The 24,176-nt window shown below is 41.5% G+C and overlaps 1 protein-coding gene across 1 annotated transcript in view; it reads right to left on the reverse strand.

Moving 5' to 3' along the window:
* LOC124719730 overlaps positions 1-16,690 on the reverse strand; it is a 149,452-nt gene extending 132,762 nt beyond the window's left edge. The window contains exons 1-2 of the mRNA XM_047244932.1: positions 16,623-16,690; positions 5,035-5,127 (exon numbers count right to left, since the gene is read on the reverse strand). Of these exons, the coding sequence (XP_047100888.1) occupies positions 5,035-5,055 (21 nt within the window). The 5' untranslated portion in view covers positions 5,056-5,127; positions 16,623-16,690. The remainder of the gene's footprint in view (positions 1-5,034; positions 5,128-16,622) is intronic.
* Between the last annotated feature and the right edge of the window lie 7,486 nt (positions 16,691-24,176).

Raw genomic sequence — 24,176 nt, forward strand, 5'->3', positions numbered from 1 at the left:
ATTTCAGTTCCACTGCATAAATACGAAGCGGGTATCCAAACGGGAGGCAAACGGGCTGGAGACTATCACACCCCCGGATCACCATCCACCACAAATGAGGACATGGTGATAGCCATAAATAAGAGGTCAGGATCAGGTTGTGAGGGGGACACACACTTCCAGGGGCATCAGTGGGACCTTGTCATGAGACTTATGTTTCTTCTTCCTCTCTTTTATAGTTCAAGGAGAGCAGAACAGGGAGGAAAAGCAGGTTTCTGCAAGAAAAGCGAAAGAGAATAGGTTACCTTCTGGTGTACACACTGTGTGTCCCGTGCCTGAGTTGTAGTAGCAGGCCTCCAGCCTGAGAGACATGAAGGGAAGGGTCTCGCGAGGGAGCTCCAGCACTGGCGGGTACTGAAGAAGAGGCGCACTTCTCCAGAGCCAGGTAGGAGGGGCGGGACACAGAGGACAGGGTGGGGGGGGGGGGGGGTGCAGGAACTGCAGGGAGGGAGAGATGAGAGGGGGGGCTGGACTGGGATAAGGAAGAGGGAGGAGGAGGATATTAGTGTTTAACGTCCCGTCGACAACGAGGTCATTAGAGACGGAGTACAATCTCGGGTGAGGGAAGGATTGGGAAGGAAATCGGCCGTGCCCTTTCAAAGGAACCATCCCGGCATTTGCCTGAAGCGATTTAGGGAAATCACGGAAAACCTAAATCAGGATGGCCGGAGACGGGATTGAACCGTCGTCCTCCCGAATGTGAGTCCAGTGTGCTAACCACTGCGCCACCTCGCTCGGTCGAAGAGGGAGGAGGGGGAAGTAATGTAACAAAGGTAGAATTCGTCAAATACAGGGAGAAGTCTGTCATACTTTTGACGAGCTTCAGTGTAAGATAAATGATCAAGAGACTTCACTCCTGTATTTTCTTTCCCTTCTTAAAAGATGGGAAATCTGGTGAGCATCGAGAGTGATGGGCGAGACAATTAACACACATGGGTGGCAGTGCACTGGGGGCTCCCCTCATTGAGTGGAAGTGCACATTCCCGGCACGGAGGGTTCGCCATACATCGGGAAAACATGTGCCCGCTATACAAGCACCAAAAGCGCCGCACAGGTGGTGGGACATCCAGCTTCATGTGAGCCGGTATCGGTACAGTTGTTTTACGACCTTTCTGTACACATCGAATTGAATGAACACCCAGGAGTTCATCAGTTTGAAGGATGTGGTCCCTATGAAGAATGGCACTCTGAACCACATTCAAAGACTGGTCAGGAGGAATAGACACCAGGACAATGCAAAGATGATCACAAGCACAAAGGGATCAACAGTAGACTGACTGCGTCTTACTGAGGGACTCCACTTCTCTTTGATATTTTCCACAACTACAGCTCTGTGATGGTGAAGGTCTCCCCATCCGTGCTAGTGCAGACTAGGTAGCAGGAAAAGTGTTTCACCCCAAGCCGGTGAGCCTGGCTTTCCTCCCAGGGTGTAGCAAGGGAAGGGAAGGCTGTAGAGTCATAAGAAAAAGCATTAAATGATCCATTACCAACCTAAGACCCGACTGTAGAAGAATGGACAGTTTTTTGGAGCCTGATACATTTCATACACTTAGCATCTGTCCCGATACCACCCACTCCAATCAGCGCCTCTTCCCAGCCGCAGCACCAGAAATTCCAATGCTGCAGAATGACAAGCAACCACCCCTAGGAACCTAGAGGGAGGCAATAGCTCAGAAGTGCCATCCCTGAGTTGCCAGGGGGCTCAGCCAGATGGGTAGGCCTACATAATGGCCCCACCTCATGGACTGGCTACACACGCTGGTGGTCTAGTGGGCAGAGCGAAAGGACAAAGGGAAGGAAGGGGGAGGGGAATCCGTGCCATGGACACTAGGTAGGGATTCTTCCCAAAATAGTTCAAACTACAGAAAGAAAATTTAGAATTGGAGGTCAAAGTCCAAAGGGGTACCAGAAACACCAGAAAGGAAGGATGGAAAGAAATAAAACTGCAAGGAATACAGGAAACCAGGCAGATAGTCAGGTCAACTTAAGTATGAACAACAATGAAGAGGAAGGAGGGGCAGCAAGGAAGGAGTGACGATGGATAGGGAGGGGCATAGGGAAGGAAATAAAGCCCGGGAAGAAAGAATGGGCTGCAAAAGCTCAGCAACCCATGCGTGCCTCATATGAGCTCACAACAGAACTGTGAGGCCCCTGGGGGATAGGTGACTAAGAATCCCACACATGGAGTTTCATTTAGTTTGTACCCCCCTCATCACTACTTCCAACAAATGGTTCAAATGGCTCTGGGCACTATGGGACTCAACTTCTGAGGTCATTATTCCCCTAGAACTTAGAACTAGTTAAACCTAACTAACCTAAGGAAATCACACACATCCACGCCCGAGGCAGGATTCAAACCTGCGACCGTAGCGGTCTCGCGGTTCCAGACTGCAGCGCCTAGAACCGCACAGCCACTTTGGCCGGCCTACTTCCAACACCTCTCATTAATTTTTGTTTATATTGAACTGTATAACATGAGCCTTTAAAGCTATTTGCTGTTTACCACATGTAAACCAGGTGCATTGTTTTCCTGACATAGTATAGTATTGGTGTGTTTGGCTCATTTATCAATCTAATTGTGTCATCAGGACAAACAGTTTTCGAAAAGGTCTGCAACACCTGGATAAGTCATTCATGTATGGCAAAAAATGAAGAGAGGGCTAAGAACCAAAACTTGCTGGACACCATATTTAATGTTTCCCCAGTACAAATTTAGCCTTATTCCTATGGCTAGGTCACAGAAAATGCCTAAAAAGAAATCATCCTTATTTAATTTTATCAGAACTAAGTTTGTAAGGTCACATACTTTTGTATCCGTAAAGAGGCACTTACGGAAGTAAAACTGGTTTCAGTGATATCTCTAGTAGCAGAATTGTCAAAAATGATGTCTGCTGGTGATGTATGTAATATCTGTCTAAGTAAAACTAACAAATGTGTTTTTGATGACCTCATTTCTTTTCTCCTTTTGTTCCCAGAAACCTAATTAAGTGGACAATTATTTGCCATCATCAGTGAGATAAGCATCATTTGTCTCAGTTTATTTTGTTTTATGGCCCATAAAGCTCCAAATCGTCTTCTCAATCGTGTACGAGAGGGGACCCAAAAATAACCGGAATTTCTTTCTAGAAAGCATATACTTTATTTTTCTCAAATACAACCTTAATCTCCTCTGAAGTACTCTCCATTAGCATTAATACAATTGTCCAAATGTTCATTCCAGTGTTCGAAGCACCTTTTAAATTCGTCCTCTTTGATACCTGCTAGCACTTTCATGACATCGCGTTTTACGTCTTCCACATCCGCAAAACGCTTCCCTCTTAAGTCTCTTTTCACCCTCGGGAATAGGAAGAAGTTCGAGGGCGCTAAATCCGGCGAATAGGGCGCATGGGTCAAGGTAGTAGTTTTCGTTGAGGCCAAAAATTGGCGAACGCTGAGAGCCGTGTGCGCGGGAGTGTTGCCGTGATGCAGGAACCACATGCCAGAATCCCACTTCTGCAAAGCCGTTTCATAACCTCCAAATAGAATTGTTGGTTTACTGTCTGGTTTTCAGGGGCAAATTCAGAGTGTACGATCCCTTTGATGTCAAAAAAACAGATCAACATCGTTTTCACATTCGATTTCACTTGTCGAGCCGGTTTTGGTCGAGGTGAGCCAGCTGACTTCCATTGTGATGACTGTTGTTTGCTTTCTGGATCGTACCCATAGCACCATGAATCATCACCTGTAATGATTTTGTTGAAAAAATGTGGATCATCTTTGAACGCGTCCTTCATTTTGAGATAGGCTCGAACGCGACGATCCCTTTGATCTACCGTACGAAGCTTCGGCACGAATTTTGCTGCCACTCTTCGCATCCCCAAATCTATGGTCTAGATGCACTGAATTGAGCTCCAGGACAACCCGGACAAGTTCTCGAGTCGGCCGATTGTCCTGCGTCGATCTTCACTGATGAGATCACGGATTTTGTCGACGTTATCTTTGCTTCGAGCAGTTGAAGGTCGACTGGAACAGGGCTGATCTTCAACCACCATTTCTCCCTTTTTAAGCTGAGAAAACCATTCGTACACTTGCATTTTACTAAGAGCACGGTCTTTGTAGGCTGTCTGAATCATCACAACAGTTTCTGCTGCGTGCTTGCCGAGCAAGAAACAAAACTTCACTGCCGTACGTCTTTCGTAAGAATAGCCATTTCCTCGTGTCAAGTCAGCATTGTACGCACACTCACTCAAAGAAACCACACTTTTCACTGTCGGGTGACACCATGTGGCAGAATGACTCAGCAGAGCTCCTACTATAACCCTCTGGCAGCGAAACCTGCTACTACAAGTACACGATGTCAGCATTACGATTCCGGTTACTTTTGGGTCCCCCCTCGGGTCCTTGGGTAGGATTTCACTTTATACAGCTGGTCATGGTGAAGTAAACTGAGAAAAACTGTAGTCTCAGACTATTCACCAGATGACTGAAGAATTGAATATCAGTGTGAGTTATCGTTGGTTGCAGAAAGAAGCAAATACATATGTTTGCATACCATCCTGCAACATGCATCTGGTTCTTTCCACTTACTGGTCATTTAGTTTTCTGAGTATCACATGAACAGAGGAATATTACAATAGCAACTACTAGGTGCACAATGAATGGGAAATTACAGATTGAATCTGGCCTCAGCAACCAGACTGTGGCCATGTGTGTATAGGTCCAATGTTTACTTCCGATGAAGGCCTTGTTGGCCGAAAGCTTACTTTTCAACAGCCTTTCTGTTGTGCCTGTATGCGACTCAGCATCTCTGCTATATCGTGATCAGCAAATTATAGATTGTCATTCATTTGCTAGACAGACTTTTTGCCTCATTTTGTTGCCCTGGGAGATAAATATTTTACATACACTATTGAGTGCACTTGGAAATAATGTGTGTTGCCTTCATACTGCGCACTTAACTTATGCAAGCACAACAACTGAACATTTTCCCATACTGTGTGTAAATTGAGTACTTACATAGTTCACAACGAGAGCCATCCCAATTTGTACTTATGGTTCGTTCTTGATTCTCTCTGTAAATCTTGCAGCTACTAATGGGTCTTTTGGAATCTGAAAACAAGGTAAAAATATCACTGTCACTGGATACTGCATATACATCTTTGCACATACTGGTCATAGTTTATTAAGACTCTATGGTACTTCCTTTCTGATATTTATGACAATGTTTCCTTTTGAGATTTCTGGAGTTGGCCCTCCAAAAAATGGATCACTCGGGGGTGTTTCCTGTGATAAATGTCAATGAGAAATGCAATTTTGGATATTGTGGTTCAGAATGAAATTTACGTACCTAATTTAAAGAGTGACCTAAAATTTGTCTGGTACAATTTTCAGTTTAATGACACTGTTGACAAAAAATGTTAACAGGAATGAGTAACTGAAGCAATGGGTGAAGACACATGTTCTATCGCACACCATTTTTCATAATCCCATCGTACGTCAGTTGGAAATACTGAATACTGTCCATGTTTGCTGTCACCAGTGTTCCGCATCCACATCCAGGCTCCACTAGCCACCTAACTTCAAGTGTACTTTTGGTATAGCTTCAAGCTCCTCCTTTTCTGTAACTGAATGGTGTGCGAGGAGGAGCCAGTTGGTAAGCCTTCATATGAGCTGCAATTTCTCTTTGGAATAAAACAACAGCCCAATTAAGCTTCTAATTTAATTTTAAAAACCATGGCCAGTTTTAGCCATTATCCAGTTGTAACAAAAGCAGTAACTGAACTGATCAATGATCCTATTTTCACCACAAACCAGAACACACAATACACACAAATGATCTGAGTATTTGATAATTACGGACACTTGGAAAACCTAATACGCTCTAATGAGCAGATTACCCGATACACAAAAACACTTCACGAATCAACTGAATAAATTATAGAAAATTATTTCACTTACAAGGGGAGGCCGCCAATTGTGAAATTCAGATTCGATTCATACTGCACATAATAAAAGCTCATGGCCAGAGGTGTAATGTGGCAAAGCACCAAGATGCACTTCTCAGCCGTTGTCGAGAAAATCGACAGTTAAAATAAACCGTTCGGTGAAATACTCTCAACGATTTATAATTTTGTACAGCGTCGTGGCGCAGCGGTAAGCGCTCGGGTTCGTAATCCAAAGGTCGCCGGATCGAATCTCGCGCCATGCAACATTTTTTTTTTATTATTAGTTTTTGTAATTCAAAAATAAATAAATAAATAAATATATATATATATATATATAAAAACAAAGATGAGGTGACTTACCGAACAAAAGCGCTGGCAGGTCGATAGACACACAAACAAACACAAACACACACACAAAATTCAAGCTTTCGCAACAAACTGTTGCCTCATCAGGAAAGAGGTAAGGAGAGGGGAAGACGAAAGGAAGTGGGTTTTAAAGGAGAGGGTAAGGAGTCATTCCAATCCCGGGAGCGGAAAGACTTACCTTAGGGGGAAAAAAGGACAGGTATACACTCGCACACACACACATATCCATCCACACATACACAGACACAAGCAGACATTGGTAAAGGCAAAGAGTTTGGGCAGAGATGTCAGTCGGGGCAGATGTACAGAGGCAAAGATGAAGTTGAAAGACAGGTGAGGTATGAGCGGCGGCAAATTGAAATTAGAAATTAGCGGAGATTGAGGCCTGGCGGATAGCGAGAAATTGAAATTAGAACTTCATCTTTGCCTCTGTACATCTGCCCCGACTGACATCTCTGCCCAAACTCTTTGCCTTTACCAATGTCTGCTTGTGTCTGTGTATGTGTGGATGGATATGTGTGTGTGTGCGAGTGTATACCTGTCCTTTTTTCCCCCTAAGGTAAGTCTTTCCGCTCCCGGGATTGGAATGACTCCTTACCCTCTCCCTTAAAACCCATATCCTTTTGTCTTTCCTTCTCCTTCCCTCTTTCCTGACGAGGCAACCATTGGTTGCGAAAGCTAGAATTTTGTGTGTATGTTTGTGTTTGTTTGTGTGTCTATCGACCTGCCAGCGCTTTTGTTTGGTAAGTTTCATCATCTTTCTTTTTATATATATATATATATATATTATTTTTTTTTTTTTTTTTTTTTTTTCGACGATGTTATAACTTGCGCTAGGGACCGCATCTACCTTCTTTCGAAGTTAGCAGGCAACTACTCTGTTATGCGGCGGCTCGCTTCGGCCCATTCAACATCTGTCCTTCAACTGTAACGAGCGAGAAACGAAGTTTATATTTCATACCTGCCACAGCAAATTTGTGTTCGTGGGGTTTCTATTCTAATTCGAACGTTTGACTAACGCTATACGTATTCGTTTCGGAATATCGTTTCTACGTCTTCCGTTAACTATAGGTGGTTAACATTATGAAGACAATTAATAACATTTGTGAAATACAACTTTGTTTGCGGAAAACATAATGATGATCGAAGTCGCCAGTTGTTCCACGACAAACGACTTTCAACAACTTATTATATGCATAATTGTTGCAACTGATTGCCGGGAATTATATATATCTAAAAACAAAGATGATGTGACTTACCAAATGAAAGTGCTGGCAGGTCGACAGACACACAAACGAACACAAACATACACACAAAATTCAAGCTTTCGCAACAAACTGTTGCCTCATCAGGAAAGAGGGAAGGAGAGGGAAAGACGAAAGGATGTGGGTTTTAAGGGAGAGGGTAAGGAGTCATTCCAATCCCGGGAGCGGAAAGACTTACCTTAGGGGCAAAAAAGGACGGGTATACACTCGCGCACACACACACACATCCATCCACACATATACAGACACAAGCAGACATATTTAAAGACAAAGAGTTTTCGTATCGTGAGCTGTTGTTGACCAATATAGGTCAAGGAAAGTGTTCGATTCCAATGTGTCGTCGTAGTTATGTGTTTCAGTATCGTGAGTTGCTGTTGACCTATATACATCCAGAGAAGTGTCCGATTCCAATGTGACATTGCAGCTATGTGTGTTTTTGTATCATGAGCTGCTGTTGACCTATACACGTCAAGGGAAGTGTCCGATTCCGATTTTTGTTAGTTTAGGTGCTGGTTTTGTGGTATAGATAGTTGCGGTGCGATTATAATTTTTGGAGTGGTTGGTTTCTTAATTTGTGGTATGGAAAATTGCGGTTGAGCTATGCAGGTGAAGGGAAGTGACCGATTCCTGTCGAATCGGTAAGTTTAGCGGAATTTGGGAATTTTGTGGTGTATTTATGTCATCATTTTGTGTTGTTTGGGATTGTGGTGTGTGTCTGTATGTGCTTATATTTAGTTTGTCCCCACCCAAAAACCTCCAATTTCCCACACTCGTCCTGTTAGTTTGATTATATTTTTAGAGAGAGAGAGATGTGATTGTTGGTTTTGTATGTATTTTTGTGTTTGTTGTCATTTATGTAATGACATCATAGGCACCATATTGGAGTCGTCAAGAATTGTTGTTTCTGCCATATTGGTGACGTCGTGGGTCAAAACAGACGGGTGGAATCAGATACTGCATTATCAACAGCAGGTTCGATAAAATAACTAGTATCGAAAAACAATACCTCCACAAAAATCAAAAAAACAGAATAATAAAAAATAATATTGTATAAATTTATTCACAGTTTACGATATAGATATAAGTTCTTGTTACATACATTCCGATGAACTGAGAAAATACACAATCTGTCAGGAACTAATCCATTAGTGCACAGAGTTACATTAGTGGTGTATTTGACAGGAATGGACCTTTTTTTCCTCCAATGGATTGTTGAATATCTGTTCTTTCAGTTTTGTATCAGTAGTTGTGAGGATCAGTCCACTACTGGGAACAATTGGCAACTGAATTTAAATATTTTTTTCTACAGCCAGAATGTGATCACAGCACCAAATTTCATGCATTACCTCTCACCACAGATAACACGGTGGCTGACAGCCTTTATTTAACAACCAATGACAGCAGTGTTTGCGTAGAGCTGTCACTGCTAACAGACAAGAAAACACTATGTGAAATAAACGCATAAATCAATGTGGGATGAACAACCAACATATCCGTTAGGATTGTGCTTCGAATTTTTGGCATTAGTGGGCTATTGTATCAGATGACTGATGTGAGTGCCTATGCGAACAGCACGATATCACCGGCAGGGAAATACCCGAAGTGTCCGATTCCACCCATCTGCTTTGACCCTTGACGTCACAAATATGGCGGAAACGACCATATACTATGAGTCCAATATGGCACTTATGACGTCATTACGTAAACATGACCACAAACACGAAAATACATTGAAAAACCAAATTAAACTAACAGGACAAGCGTAGGAAATAGGGGGTTTTTGGGTGGGGACAAAGTAAATATAAACAAATCTAGACACACACCACCATACCAAACCACACAAAATGACGAAAAAAACTGACAACACAAAACTCCCCAAATTCCACTAAACACACTATCCTCTGGAAACGGACACTTCCCTTGACCTATATAGCTCAATAGCAGCATCCGATCCCACAAATTGGAATCTAACACTTCCCTTGACCTATATAGCTCAACAGAAACTACCGCTACCAAAACCCAAAACTACAACCACGTCCACAATCAAGGAATCAAACACTTCCCTTGACCTGTTACCCTTACGACATCTCCACATATAACCGTCCCTGGTCTGAGACGCCGGACCTTTAGTAAGCCTCATTTCTTCATGACACACTGAACACTTCACGACTTCATCCAAAAATCCGAATGGTTGAAGAAATTTTATTAGGGACAATGCACTGCCCCCCATCATCGCCGACAACCGAAAACTGTTGACCTTGTCAGTCATATCCATACCTACCGAAGACATAAAAAGCAATTTACCAAAATTCACACATGACAAACAGAAAAAAAAACTACAATAACGGCGACGTAACAAAACCAAAATCCTTAACTCACTGAAAAATATTCCGCTGAAAGCACAGTCAATACCGATACCACACACGTGCAATGCTACCATGCGAATGAATCCCATATGCCATGTAACACGCTTCCCGTAAACACACCTCCAGAGAGAACCACCAACCGCAACAATATGTCACCTATAAACATGACACACACGTAAACTAAACCAAAACATCACCTAACGCACCACACATAAACACACCCCCAGAGAGCACCACCAATCACATCAAAATGACACCTACAAACACGCCACTCTCACAAACGAAATTCCGCACCGTCATGACGTCGCACACACACACAACAGCCTTACGTCATGGGTCAAAGCCGACGGGTGGGATTGGATGCGTCGGTCGACCCCACCCGAAGTGCCACTTCTGGGCTAGTGTGACCACATTGGTTGGATCCTAGACAACTGGAAAATCGTGGCCTGGTCAGGTAAGTCACAGTTTCAGATGGTAACAGCAGGTGGTCGGGTTTGAGCGTGACACAGGCCCCATGAAGCCATGGACCAAGGTTGTCAACAAGGCTAAGTGCAAGCTGGTGGTGTTTTCCTAACAGTGTGGGGTGTGTTTACATGGAATGGGCTGGCCCCTCTGGTCCACCTGAACTGATCATTGACTGGGAATGGTTATGTTCAGCTATTTTGAGACCATTTCAAGCAATTCAAATGAATGAATATTTACGGATGACAAGGCACCATGTCACTGGGCCCCAGTTGTTTGCTACTGGTTTGAAGAACATTCTGAACTATTCAATTGAATGATTTGGCCATCCAGATCACTCGAGATGAATCCCGTCAAACATTTATGGGACATAATTCAGAGGTTGACTCGTGCACAAAAACTTACATCGGCAACACTTACGCAGTTATGGATGGCTACATAGGCACTGTGGCTCAGTATTTCTGCAGGGTACCTTCAATGACTTGTTGCATCCATGCCACGCCTGGTTCAGCACTGCATTAGTGAAAACGAGGTCCAACAATATTAGGAGGTATCCCATGACGTGTCACTTCAGTCTAGCCCTGTCTTTATAGGTGAATTGCTTATCTACGGTTTTGTAGATGACTGTTGCTACAGAATGCTTAAGTCTGCCAGGAAATATGACCCAAGTCTTGCAAATGCAATGCAAGTTGGTCTTGTAGACTTATTTTTTTTAAGTAGTATCTGATTCAACAGCTAACAGTGGTTAAACTAGGCATATTATCATACAGAACTGGAAACAGTAAGTAGGGAAACACATCTGTACTTTGTCACGTGTTTGGACTAATGGCATTTTTAATGTTATAGGAACACAGATGACTTTGACCTTTTGAGAAGATTGATGACCTCAATTTCCAAATAATCTGAAGGAGACACAGCCCTGCTCACATTTTAATTTCGTTGAATAGATTAAAAGTTTTGGTTTTTAAGCTACCATTAGTACTGTAAAGAGTAATGATATACAGGACTCACAGCAATGTACTAAACTGATTAAACAGCTGTTCCTTCCAGCAGGACCAAACTGTCAAGCTTTTACCCTACACTTAAATATTAAACATGTCACAAATCAGTCCAGTTTACTGTTAGCTCTTAAGATCCGATATGGATGTGTATTGAAAACCAGCAGTATCTAAAAACTTTCAGGAAGTTTTCGTGCCCAAAAGAATATCCGAAAAGATGATGGAATTAAAATCAAAGTATGATCACGACAGCATTCATTTTATACAAGAAAATACTCGTAATAAGTGCATATTAAGAAACACACAAAAGAAAACAGATCACAACACATCAGCAGATACTGTGTAGAGTTTCTGCAACCAACTCTCAGTGGTACAAAAATATTATTTCTTCTAATGCAACTGGTACTGTTTCCATTCAGTGATCATGACAAGACACATACACACAAAAATAATGAATAGTTTATGAAGATCTTTTAAATCTGTATTTTTTACAAAAGATACCTATTGAAATCACTTTTTCTGAATTAGTTTTTCAAGGCTACACATTCACAACAAATTTTTGTAAATTCTAACACATACAATTCATTCATCCATTCATTGATTCATTCATTCATTTTGTTCCACAGATGTCCTCCAGAACAGTCTTCAGGAATGTGTAATGAACCAACTAAAGACACAGAAATCAGAGAAATTGGTGTCGTATGCTCTGTTAAAAATGATGTATACTGTATTAACAATAGACTGTCACTATATTGCCTTTTTATATACAATTATGCCCTCTAAATATAACTGAGTAAATTAGAAAGCAACCTGCAACTCTTAAAAAACTGCTGCCTCTTCAGCTTCACTAGAGAGCTCCTGTTTATCTACTATTAGCAGCTTTACAACCTTTGAAAAATGCACTGATCAAAAGCTCTGTCAGGAATCCGCGCTACATATTTTTGTATCTGTCACAAATTCATACTATCTTCCAAACACCGAACTTATTTGACCTGGTGATTGAAGATGCAGCAAGAAATGAATGATAACATATGCTTGATATAACAAACCAGAAACTGGCTTAATTTCAATTTCATTAATATTTTATGGTGACTTCATCTGAACAGAAATTAACACAAATATACCAACTGTTAAACGCACACACAAGGTAAACACCTTGAAGCTGGTTACAGGTCAACAGAAGCGTCCGATTTCACCCGTCGGCTGTTGTGGTGTGACATCACAACAGCGCTGAGTTTAGTTCGTGAGAGTGGCGTGTTTGTAGGTGTCGTTTTGATGTGATCGGTGGTGCTCTCTGGTGATGTGTTTGTGTGTCTGTGTTATATGTTAGGTGATGTTTTTGGTTTAGTTTGCACGTGTGGCGTGTTTATAAGTGGCATATTGTTGCCGTTGGTGGTTCTCTCTGGTGGTGTGTTTATGGGTAGCGTGTCGCGTGGCATATGGGGTTCATTTGCATGGTAGCATTGCACGTGTGTGGTATCGGTAGTGACTGTGCTTTCAGTGGAATATTTTTCAGTTATTTAACGATTGTGGTTTTGTTATGTCGACGTTACTGTAGGTTTTTTTTTCTGTTTGTCATGTATGAATTTTGGTAAATTGCTTTGTTTATGTCTTTGGCAGGCACGGATATGACTGACAAGGTCAACAGTTTTCGGTTGCTGGCGATGATGGGGGACAGTGCGTTGTCTCTAATAAAATTTCTTCAGCTATTTGGCCTGTTGGCTGAAGTCGTGAAGTGTTCAGTATGTCGTGGAGAAATGAGGCTTACTAAAGTTCTGGAGTCTCAGACCAGGGATGTGGAGATGTCGTAAGGATAACTTATGGTTGTTTGTATTGGTGATTTGGTATTTTGCTTTGCTGTTGACTTATATGACTTTAGGGAAGTGTTCGACTGCAAGCTGTGGTTGTGGCTATGGCTGGTTTGGTATATATAGGTCAAGGGAACTGTTTGATTCCAATTTTGATTTTCTAGGTGTTTTTTGTGGTAGGATTAAGTGTGGTGGTGGTGAAAGTTTTGAGATTTATAGTGTGGTATCGGTTGTTTCTGTTGACCTATATAGGTCAAGGGAAGTGATCGATTCCAGTGGATGATGATGATGATAATAACAATAATTATTATTATTATTTCTTTCCTTTCTCAGACATTTTATCTGGTTAAAAATGGAAAGTGACGCGAACCTTGATCAAGCGCGACTTCCTTTTAACTGTACGGTATGCGTTACATTGCATTTAGGAACTTTCGGGTAATTGAACATGTATCAATAATTACAGATATCTGTAGTTGTATATGTAAGTTTGGATGTAGCTGTATTGCGTTGATGTACTGGTGGATATTGTGTGGTATGACTCCTGTAGTTGATAGTATAATTGGTATAATGTCAACTTCATCCTGATGCCACATGTCCTTGACTCCCTCTGCCAGTTGGATGTATTTTTCAATTTTTTTCCCGTTTTCTTCTGTATATTTGTTGTACTGGGTATGGATATTTCGATTAGTTGTGTTAATTTCTTCTTTTTATTGGTGAGTATGATGTCAGGTTTGTTATGTGGTGGTGTTTTATCTGCTATAATGGTTCTGTTCCAGTATAATTTGTATTCATCATTCTCCAGTACATTTTGTGGTGCATACTTGTATGTGGGAACGTGTTGTTTTATTAGTTTATGTTGTATGGCAAGTTGTTGTATTATTTTTGCTACATTGTCATGTCTTCTAGTGTATTCTGTATTTGCTAGTATTGTACATCCGCTTGTGATGTGATCTACTGTTTCTATTTGTGTTTGCAAAGTCTGCATTTATCTGTTGTGGTATTGGGATCTTTAATAATATGCTTGCTGTAATATCTGGTGTTTATTTTTTGATCCTGTATTGCAATCATGAATCCTTCCGTTTCACTGTATATATTGCCTTTTCGTAGCCATGTGTTGGATGCGTCTTGATCGATGTGTGGCTGTGTTATAAGATACGGGTGCTTGCCATGTGTTAATAATAATAAATAATAATAATAATAATAATAATAATAATATTGGGAATTTGATAAGGTTGTGGGGTTTTGTTATTTTAGTGTATTTTGTCTTTTGGTGGAGTGGCGTGTGTTTATATTTAGTTTGTCTCCACCCAAAAACCCCCAATTTCCCCCACTTGTCCCATTAGTTTCATTATATATTTGGAGGAATATCTGTTTGGTGGTTTTTCGATCTATTTTTGTGTTGTCATATTTGCGTGATGATGTCATAGGAGCGGTATGGGAATTGTTGTGAATGGTCATTTCCGCCATATCGGTGATGTCATTGGTCAAAGCAGAAGGATGGAATCAGACGCTTCTGTTATCCCCTGGTTACAAGTCCTCAAACTCCTGCCGCAAACACTAACTGAAAGATTAGTGCTTTGTTTTTGTTCACTTTATGGTAAAATATGGTATTATACTTTTAGGCTGCAAAGCGTGAGGTATGAGACTTTCCAGATGCAAAAATCAGTTTTAAGCATAATGGAAGGAGTAGAAAAAAATGTAATATCATACCACTGGTCAGGAAAACCAGATTTATACCTCTTCTCTCTCGTCTTCATATGTATATCCATGAGACTGTTGTATTACACCTACATTTACATTAAAAACCATACAGCAAAAAAGCCAAACTTATTACATAAAAATACAAAATTCACAATTATAACATATAGGTGGAAGAAAAAATGCAAAAGTTATCCTCAGCTTGAGAGGGACATTACATAGTGAGAAAACATACGCTGTGTGCTGGAACTGAATGAAGTCTTTGATACTATTTTGCCACCACTCAGGCAAATTGTCACCTTTCCAACCACATCTGTACGTTGGGCTACATTAAAGATCGGTCAGGCAGCACAATTTAAATCCCAAAACATAATATAAACACAAAAAATATAGTAATGACCCTGTTGTCTTGTAGTTTGCACTCACATGACATCACATGCCACATCATTACATCATGGGAGAAAGCAGAAATCTGTTACCATTAGGTTCAGTTGAACTGTGTAAAGGTTATGGAATTCAGGGAGATGCTACATAAAATTTGAAGTTCATAATTGGTATAGAAAGTATGAAGCTTTTTGGTGCTTCAAAAAAAAAAAAAAAGCTTAGTTTCAGTAGGGCCTACTATAAATAGACTAATTTTGAATTGTTTCATGTTAAGCATAAAACGCATAATTATCAGTTTGTGAGTCCAAGGTTCATTTTACAATGATATAACATTTGGTAGCTCAACAGCAGCAGAGATAAAGACTTGCGAATAAAAACACATGTAAATACTGAAAGGACAGATACCGATGTTATCAGAGAAGTAACACAAATACCCACTGTACTTCTCAACATATCTGACCACATCGTGTGTGTGTGTGTGTGTGTGTGTGTGTGTGTGTGTAAAACAATGTTCTGATTAGTTATATGAATTTCAAGAGTTTATTTACATTCTACAGTAACATCTTCCACACAGACTAAGTCTTTCTCGAAACTACCGCTTTTACTTCACTGGCCTCCCGTATTTAAGGGGCACTGCCAAAGAACCTTCCTTTCACACCGCTACACAAAAACTGATTCCATGAAAATGTTGTCTGCATGACGAGATATAGACATCAGATTGAAGGGTGTCACAAGTCATCGCAAACTGGTTCTAATGACATCAGATCACAGAAACCGTATACCAGTATAATACTCTTCAACAGATAATATTAGCCTACTGGAAATGAAATTTGGAAGTCATACATCCAAGCTGCTAATGTGACAGAACGACATCAAACAGTATAATGACATTAAACGGCGTTTAGGGTCAAGTGCTCATTTCCTCGCGTTTCTAAGTAATATTTTGCATATAAAATTTCGCAACGAACGACAACTATGTTACGTTAATATCGTGACTAAACTAGCTATGCACGGGCGCCAAGTGATACAGAACCGAAAAAAAGAAACCTTTGCATGTGATTGCAGAGAATGAAATGTTTGTTACCCCGGCAGAATATTAATAAATCTGTACTACATTATTATTACTGCAACTAAAAACTTTGGAATTGTTGGTAGTAAAACTGCTTAAATCCCTGCCACAAACATTTTATTCACTTCTACATGAATGGAAATTTGGAAACGAAGTTTTTATTACTCAGAACTATACCATATTTCTTCGATATCAATTCAAGAGGCCTACTTACAAAGACTTCTGAATGCGAATCACACTTACCGCCTAAGAACCACAGCTATTAAGTCGATTAACCAACGCCCGCAAGCATTCGAACTCTGACGAAAAACATAATCGTCGACTCCAGCGCCACTTCTGCCAATCATCTGAGATGCACAAATGTTGTGCGATGCGCTTTTGTTTCATTGAAAACAGCTGTTCGAAACAACAGACAATGTTTATTTTCAGGAAACAAACTATTTCTCTTATCCTAAAACAGTCAGTACTCAGTAGTTCGGAGACCAAATACTCGAAACGGTGGCAATTTTGCGTTTTTACCATTATATTTCTCGCAGTTGCATGATAAGTGTACATTAAAGAACATCAACACAGTCGTCTGACATTTTTCTGTTATGTTACAAAACGTTTCTTTATTTACCCTCCGATGTAGTGCGTTGAATATGGTGCAGTTGTTGTCAACGACAAATTGTTTTCGGCATTAAAAATATACATCAACATGGTCATGTAGAAGCTAGCAATGCGAGAAAGAACAGCTATTTTTTTGTTGTTGAGTAAAGCAAGATTGCTCTTCAAGGTAGATATTTCCTTGCACACTGTATTACGTCAAATTTACCTAGAAAAAACTATATGAAGACAGCTATTTAATGCCTAGACTACACGAACATTATAACCAGTACATATAGCTCGGGTAAACACGAAGAATATATAGCACATTAGAGAATAATATTTAATGCAGTATCTAGTTGCTACTTCCCTTATTTATTGTATACCTTCAGAAAAGATTTCCCAGACTTTGAACATTAAGCTTCAAAATCTGTACCCACTATAGCTGCTATGAACCATAATTCGTATAACTTGATCTGATAGTAGTTACATTTTGTGACATATGTAGAAGGTGATGGGCTAACTGGTGTGCTTTTACATTTACAATTGTGCTGCACTCACGTTTCTCTTTTCCACCCTTGTATCATCACCGTTTTCAATGTCGACAGCATCATCCTTAGCTGTAGCATCCTCATCGTATTCATATTTGGGGAAGAGACACACTATACTTAGACGCTACTAGTGATTTCCAGAAGCCTTTTGTGCATTCAGCTTATATCGTCGAAATACAGGTTAAATAATATGTAATGCGTTTGGCTGCCGATCTCACAGATTCCAATATTTCAGGCAATAAAGTGTACTAAAATGGTTTTTTCTGAAGACGGCTTTAATGCGGGGAATCACTGAATCTACAGAATTTCCTAATACGCAAGTATAATTACGTAAAATAATGATTACATCGTGTTAGCTTCCGAAGCATTTACATTAAAATGGCGGCTGCTTGTTTTGCACCTGTCAGTCAATAACAGCAAAGGACACGTGACCCACGGAGATTTATTGCAAAATTATTGTTCATAATACAGCCTGTGTTTCACATATTCTCACTTGGCGTAGAGTGCAGACGCCTGCGCAACGGATTGAAGTGGTATTCGCTTGGCGGCACCGCTGCAGTTATTGCGCGAAAATGTTTTCGCATATCTCTCTCACTTTTAATAAAGACATTTTAAACAGTAATTGTCCAGTTCCTTTACCATTAAATACTGAAGCAACGCAGAGGATGTTCCACCGCTATGGTATGTGAAGGACTCTACTATGATTTAAACTGCAGACTAGGGCACGTAAAAGTTACGAGGAGCTCCATACGATGGCAGCAGCAACACAGTTTACTATTTTCTTCGGTATTTGCTGTCATATAGGAAACATGTGAAATAACTGTCGATCTTAGGAGAAATTTTATTAAGAACTCTCATTTAATAACAAAATTTTCCAATGAAATGTATTTTGTAGTAATGTCATACCATAATTATTTTCATAGTCATAGGCACTAATGACTAAATAAGATATATATATGATACAAGACTCGCATACGGAGCGATCCCACACTGGATGGGTATACCTGAACCTTTATGATTGAGTTCAAGAATTAACCTTTCAGAGTGACGTCTTAGCAAAGATTTAGGTTTACCCATCCAGTGTGAGCATAGAAGATGTAACAAAGAGAGAGAAAACTCGGTTGTTAGCAGTATCGAATTCCCTTGGGAGAAAATAAAAAAAGAAAAAGAGCTTGGAAGTTCTGATTGCTTTACAAATGAGTTATTGTGCTAAATATTTGACGTCAAATGCGTGAGTGAGAAAAGCTTAAGAAAGATTTGAAGAAATGTTTAAGGTTTGTTGGAAATACACTCCTGGAAATTGAAATAAGAACACCGTGAATTCATTGTCCCAGGAAGGGGAAACTTTATTGACACATTCCTGGGGTCAGATACATCACATGATCACACTGACAGAACCACAGGCACATAGACACAGGCAACAGAGCATGCACAATGTCGGCACTAGTACAGTGTATATCCACCTTTCGCAGCAATGCAGGCTGCTATTCTCCCATGGAGACGATCGTAGAGATGCTGGATGTAGTCCTGTGGAACGGCTTGCCATGCCATTTCCACCTGGCGCCTCAGTTGGACCAGCGTTCGTGCTGGACGTGCAGACCGCGTGAGACGACGCTTCATCCAGTCCCAAACATGCTCAATGGGGGACAGATTCGGAGATCTTGCTGGCCAGGGTAGTTGAATTACACCTTCTAGAGCACGTTGGGTGGCACGGGATACATGCGGACGTGCATTGTCCTGTTGGAACAGCAAGTTCCCTTGCCGGTCTAGGAATGGTAGAACGATGGGTTCGATGACGGTTTGGATGTACCGTGCACTATTCAGTGTCCCCTCGACGATCACCAGTGGTGTACGGCCAGTGTAGGAGATCGCTCCCCACACCATGATGCCGGGTGTTGGCCCTGCGTGCCTCGGTCGTATGCAGTCCTGATTGTGGCGCTCACCTGCACGGCGCCAAACACGCATACGACCATCATTGGCACCAAGGCAGAAGCGACTCTCATCGCTGAAGACGACACGTCTCCATTCGTCCCTCCATTCACGCCTGTCGCGACACCACTGGAGGCGGGCTGCACGATGTTGGGGCGTGAGCGGAAGACGGCCTAACGGTGTGCGGGACCGTAGCCCAGCTTCATGGAGACGGTTGCGAATGGTCCTCGCCGATACCCCAGGAGCAACAGTGTCCCTAATTTGCTGGGAAGTGGCGGTGCGGTCCCCTACGGCACTGCGTAAGATCCTACGGACTTGGCGTGCATCCGTGCGTCGCTGCGGTCCGGTCCCAGGTCGACGGGCATGTGCACCTTCCGCCGACCACTGGCGACAACATCGATGTACTGTGGAGACCTCACGCCCCACGTGTTGAGCAATTCGGCGGTACGTCCACCCGGCGTCCCGCATGCCCACTATACGCCCTCGCTCAAAGTCCGTCAACTGCACTTACGGTTCACGTCCACGCTGTCGCGGCATGCTACCAGTGTTAAAGACTGCGATGGAGCTCCGTATGCCACGGCAAACTGGCTGACACTGACGGCGGCGGTGCACAAATGCTGCGCAGCTAGCGCCATTCGACGGCCAACACCGCGGTTCCTGGTGTGTCCGCTGTGCCGTGCGTGTGATCATTGCTTGTACAGCCCTCTCGCAGTGTCCGGAGCAAGTATGGTGGGTCTGACACACCGGTGTCAATGTGTTCTTTTTTCCATTTCCAGGAGTGTAGTTAAGTGCTTTGATTATGAAATACTGGATGAATATAATCTGGGTAATTTGCGCTCAGTTTTAAGCAAATGCTGGTTCTTCACGCATTTGAATGTTTATGACGTCATATTTCCTGAACTGTGCGTCGTACAATGATGTAATTTTGCAGGTAGTGGATACTGGCTCCAAAATGTGTTTGGAACAGAGTTAGTAGTAAAGAAATAACAATTCAAAACATCTACATCTATAATCTGCAAATTACCGTGAGATGCATGGCAGAGGGCGCGTCCCATTGTACAAGTTATTAGGGTTTCTTCCTGTTCCATTCACGTATTTAGTGCGGGGAACATGATTGTTTGAATGCCTCTGGGCGTGCAGTAATTACTCTAATCTTATCCTCACGATCTCCGTGTAAGCATCACATATGGGGTTATAGTATATCGCAAAGTAATTACGAGGTGTGGCTAGAAAAAAACCGGACTAGTACTGGTGAAACAATAAAACGAATGCAATAAGGCTGAAAGTCGCGTGGCTTGTCACGTGACTCTCGCTCCGCCTACTGCTCGAGTTTCATCTGCCTCCTGCACTCAGTCTGCCCGTGGCGTCTGTTTTAAATAGTTGACGTTTTGTCTGTGCGTCGGAAAATGTTGAGTGTACAGAAAGAACAGCGTGTTAACATCAAATTTTGTTTCAAACTAGGAAAATCTGCAAGTGAAACGTTTGTAATGTTACAACAAGTGTACGGCGATGATTGTTTATCGTGAACACAAGTGTTTGAGTGGTTTAAACGATTTAAAGATGGCCGCGAAGACACCAGTGATGACACTCGCACTGGCAGACCATTGTCAGCAAAAACTGATGCAGACATTGAAAAAATCGGTAAACTTGTTCGACAAGATCGCCGTTTAACAATCAGAGCAGTGTCTGAGTTAACAGGAGTTGACAAGGAAAGTGTTAGGCAGATTCTTCATGAAAGTTTCAACATGAACAAAGTGTGTTCAAAAATGGTTTCAAAGTGTCTCACAACTGAACAGAAGGAACGCCGAAGAATGATTTGTTCTGACATCCTGGAAAACATTGAAAGTGATCCCACCTTCTTACAAAATGTTATTACTTGCGATGAATTGTGGTTTTTTACTTACGATCCCGAAACTAAACGCCAATCGATGCATTGGAAAACTCCTGGTTCTCCACGACAAAAAAAGCACGAATGTCAAAATCGAAATTCAAGGCAATGATGATTGTTTTTTTTTTTTTTGACATCAAAGGGATTGTGCACATTGATTGGGTACCAGAGGGACAAACAGTGAATCAGCATTACTACATTAGCGTCCTGGCTACCCTACGTGAGCGAGTACAGAGAAAACGGAATGATTTGTGGAGAAAAAAGTCATGCATCCTTCACCAAGACAATGCCCCAGCTCACAGTGCGTTGTCAGTGAAGACGTTTTTGGCAAAACACAACATTCCCATCTTAGATCATCCACCCTACTCACCTGATTTGGCCCCCTGTGACTTTTTTCTTTTCCCTAAAGTCAAGTCAGCTTTGAAAGGAACTAGATTTGAGGCTGTTGAAGCAGTAAAAGAAAAAGCGACGGAAGTAATGTATGGACTTACCGAAAATGATCTGCAGCATTGCTATGAACAGTGGAAAATTCGTATGGAGCGGTGTAGAGACCGAGGAGGAGAGTACATTGAATGAGATAACATGAAATTGTAAATAATTGTAAATAAATGTTTTTTCCAGCATCAGTCCGGTTTTTTTCTAGCCGCACCTCGTATTTAAATTCGGTTATTGAAGCTTTGTTAATAGACTTTCTCGGGACAGTTTACGTCTGTGTTCAAAAGTCTGCCATTTCGGTTTCTTCAGTATCTCTGTGACACTCTCCCATGGATTAAATAAACCTGTGATCATTCATGCTGCTCTTCTCTGTATACGTTCAATATCCGCTGTAAGGCTAGGCGCAAATTGAGACGCGTGTGGCGTGACGTGGTTGCGGCACAGTTTCTCGCGTCGCGCTTGCCTCGCTAGCTAGCACCGTGGGAAATTCTGAGGCGGGGAGTGGAAAAGTAGCCCGAGCATATGCTCACATTCGTTAGTACATTATACTTTTCTGTTATTTATCTCTGTGTAGTTTTGTTTTGTTTTGTTCTTCTTCTGTCAAGAAAAGTGCATACTTCAGTAACTGGTGAACCATTGGCCGCTGGAATTGTATCATATGCCTCCGCGATGTTTTCAGATCGCCAGGAGTGACAGAAGGAAGCAAGGAATATTATAAAATCATGTGATTAAAAAGCAAGGCAGGAAAGTAAAGCAAGGTTATCTCTTCGCTGCCTAGTATGCTGCCATATCTGTACAATCTGTTACAAAAATTTAGAAAAGGATAATCGCCATAGGTGTGATCCCTTTGTGCTCCTGGTAAAAAGCGTCGAAGATATGAAGTATAGAAGTCTCACTGTGATTACTTGGATATGGACGTAATAATGTAATACGACACACTGTGCTACAAGCATGTGAACATCACATTTCCACTACTAGCTAGAAACAGTCGAAAAGCAGTCACAAATAGCAATGTTTTAATTGGTTTGCCGTGATGAGGAAAAGCATTTCAATTGTTGCATGCACATTATCAGCATTAATAAACTAATTATACAGCAGGCAACACAAATGAAGAAAATGGCCGGTATTATTATGAAAGTAGGAATATCCTAAAACGGTGTCATGATTAGATATATTCAATTTGTTGAAATGTACTACTAACAAAGACAGATCTACTTTCATGACAATGTTTTTCGAACTCCAACTCATAAGGCATACATGGCTAGCTTGTGCATTCCTGTCGCGTGCGTTATCCTCCGCTACTGACAATACAGTGACCATTGTGTTGTGCGACAGATCAATCGTTTATTTTTCTCAATAACGACTATTTTATTCGCGATCACGCATTGTCAGTTTGGCAAGCCCTAGGTGAGTAAACAGTATCTGGCATGTGCCTATCATTCCGCCTGAAGGAAAGCTCGTCATTATTTTAATACTGCTCAGATCAAGAGAAGGAATAAAATCTTTTGGTAATTTTCCATTCCAGTCACTCAGTGTTAAAAATACGATGGGTTACGGGGATTCCATCAAAATTCCAACGCAATTGGCAATCTATTTTTGTGTGAGGTGTTAACCTTTTCTGATTCGAAGAAGCATCACCGTTTGTGAGTAACGTCCACATTTCTCTTGGTGATTGGTTTAATTATACTTCCTCTGTCACAGTGTAATTTGCCAAACTCATCTCACAGCAGCTATTTCGACAGAATTCCGAAACGGAGTGCCTGATTAATTGGCAATCACAGAGTTCAATAGCTTGCGAAAAAACTCATAGTGTCGGTTTGCAGTAACATAAAAAAGAAATTTCATGTTTATTTTCATATTAGGAAGCGCTTGTTTCGCTAGCTGTCGATAACTCTTAAAACATTACAGTCACTGGAGTAAAAGGGAAGTATAAGTACTGATACATCGCCATAGATGGGGAAGTTACGTGTGTTTAAGACCTGGCAAAACGCTCTCCTCCTTGTGTGCTATCATTCGCCAAACTTTCGTTTCGACGTCTCGAGCGGTTTAGGAGATACGAGAGATGTTGCGAGTATCTCATTCTCGCGGGTGTGAGATCGGAAGTGAGCACGCTACATGGGATCCATTTTCTTGAGATCGGAGGCAGACAGAGACCTCCTCCCAAGTCTAAACAAAAAGTCAACATGTTAGCTAAATTTCATACGCAGCAACGTATGGTGTAAACGCACCAAACGCTAAATCATAGCGACCTCTAATTTTCGTTGAAAACTTTTTGAGTTTTGCGTAGTGTTTTACTGAAATGTGTATATCAGAATAAGAATGGTCATTAGCGAGATGATGGACACTCCGCCACGAATCTGACATACAACGCTACAAATAAGGCAAAAGTCAAATATTTTCAGAGAATAG

Source organism: Schistocerca piceifrons, chromosome 11, assembly GCF_021461385.2.
Source record: "Schistocerca piceifrons isolate TAMUIC-IGC-003096 chromosome 11, iqSchPice1.1, whole genome shotgun sequence".
NCBI classification, from domain to species: domain Eukaryota; kingdom Metazoa; phylum Arthropoda; class Insecta; order Orthoptera; family Acrididae; genus Schistocerca; species Schistocerca piceifrons.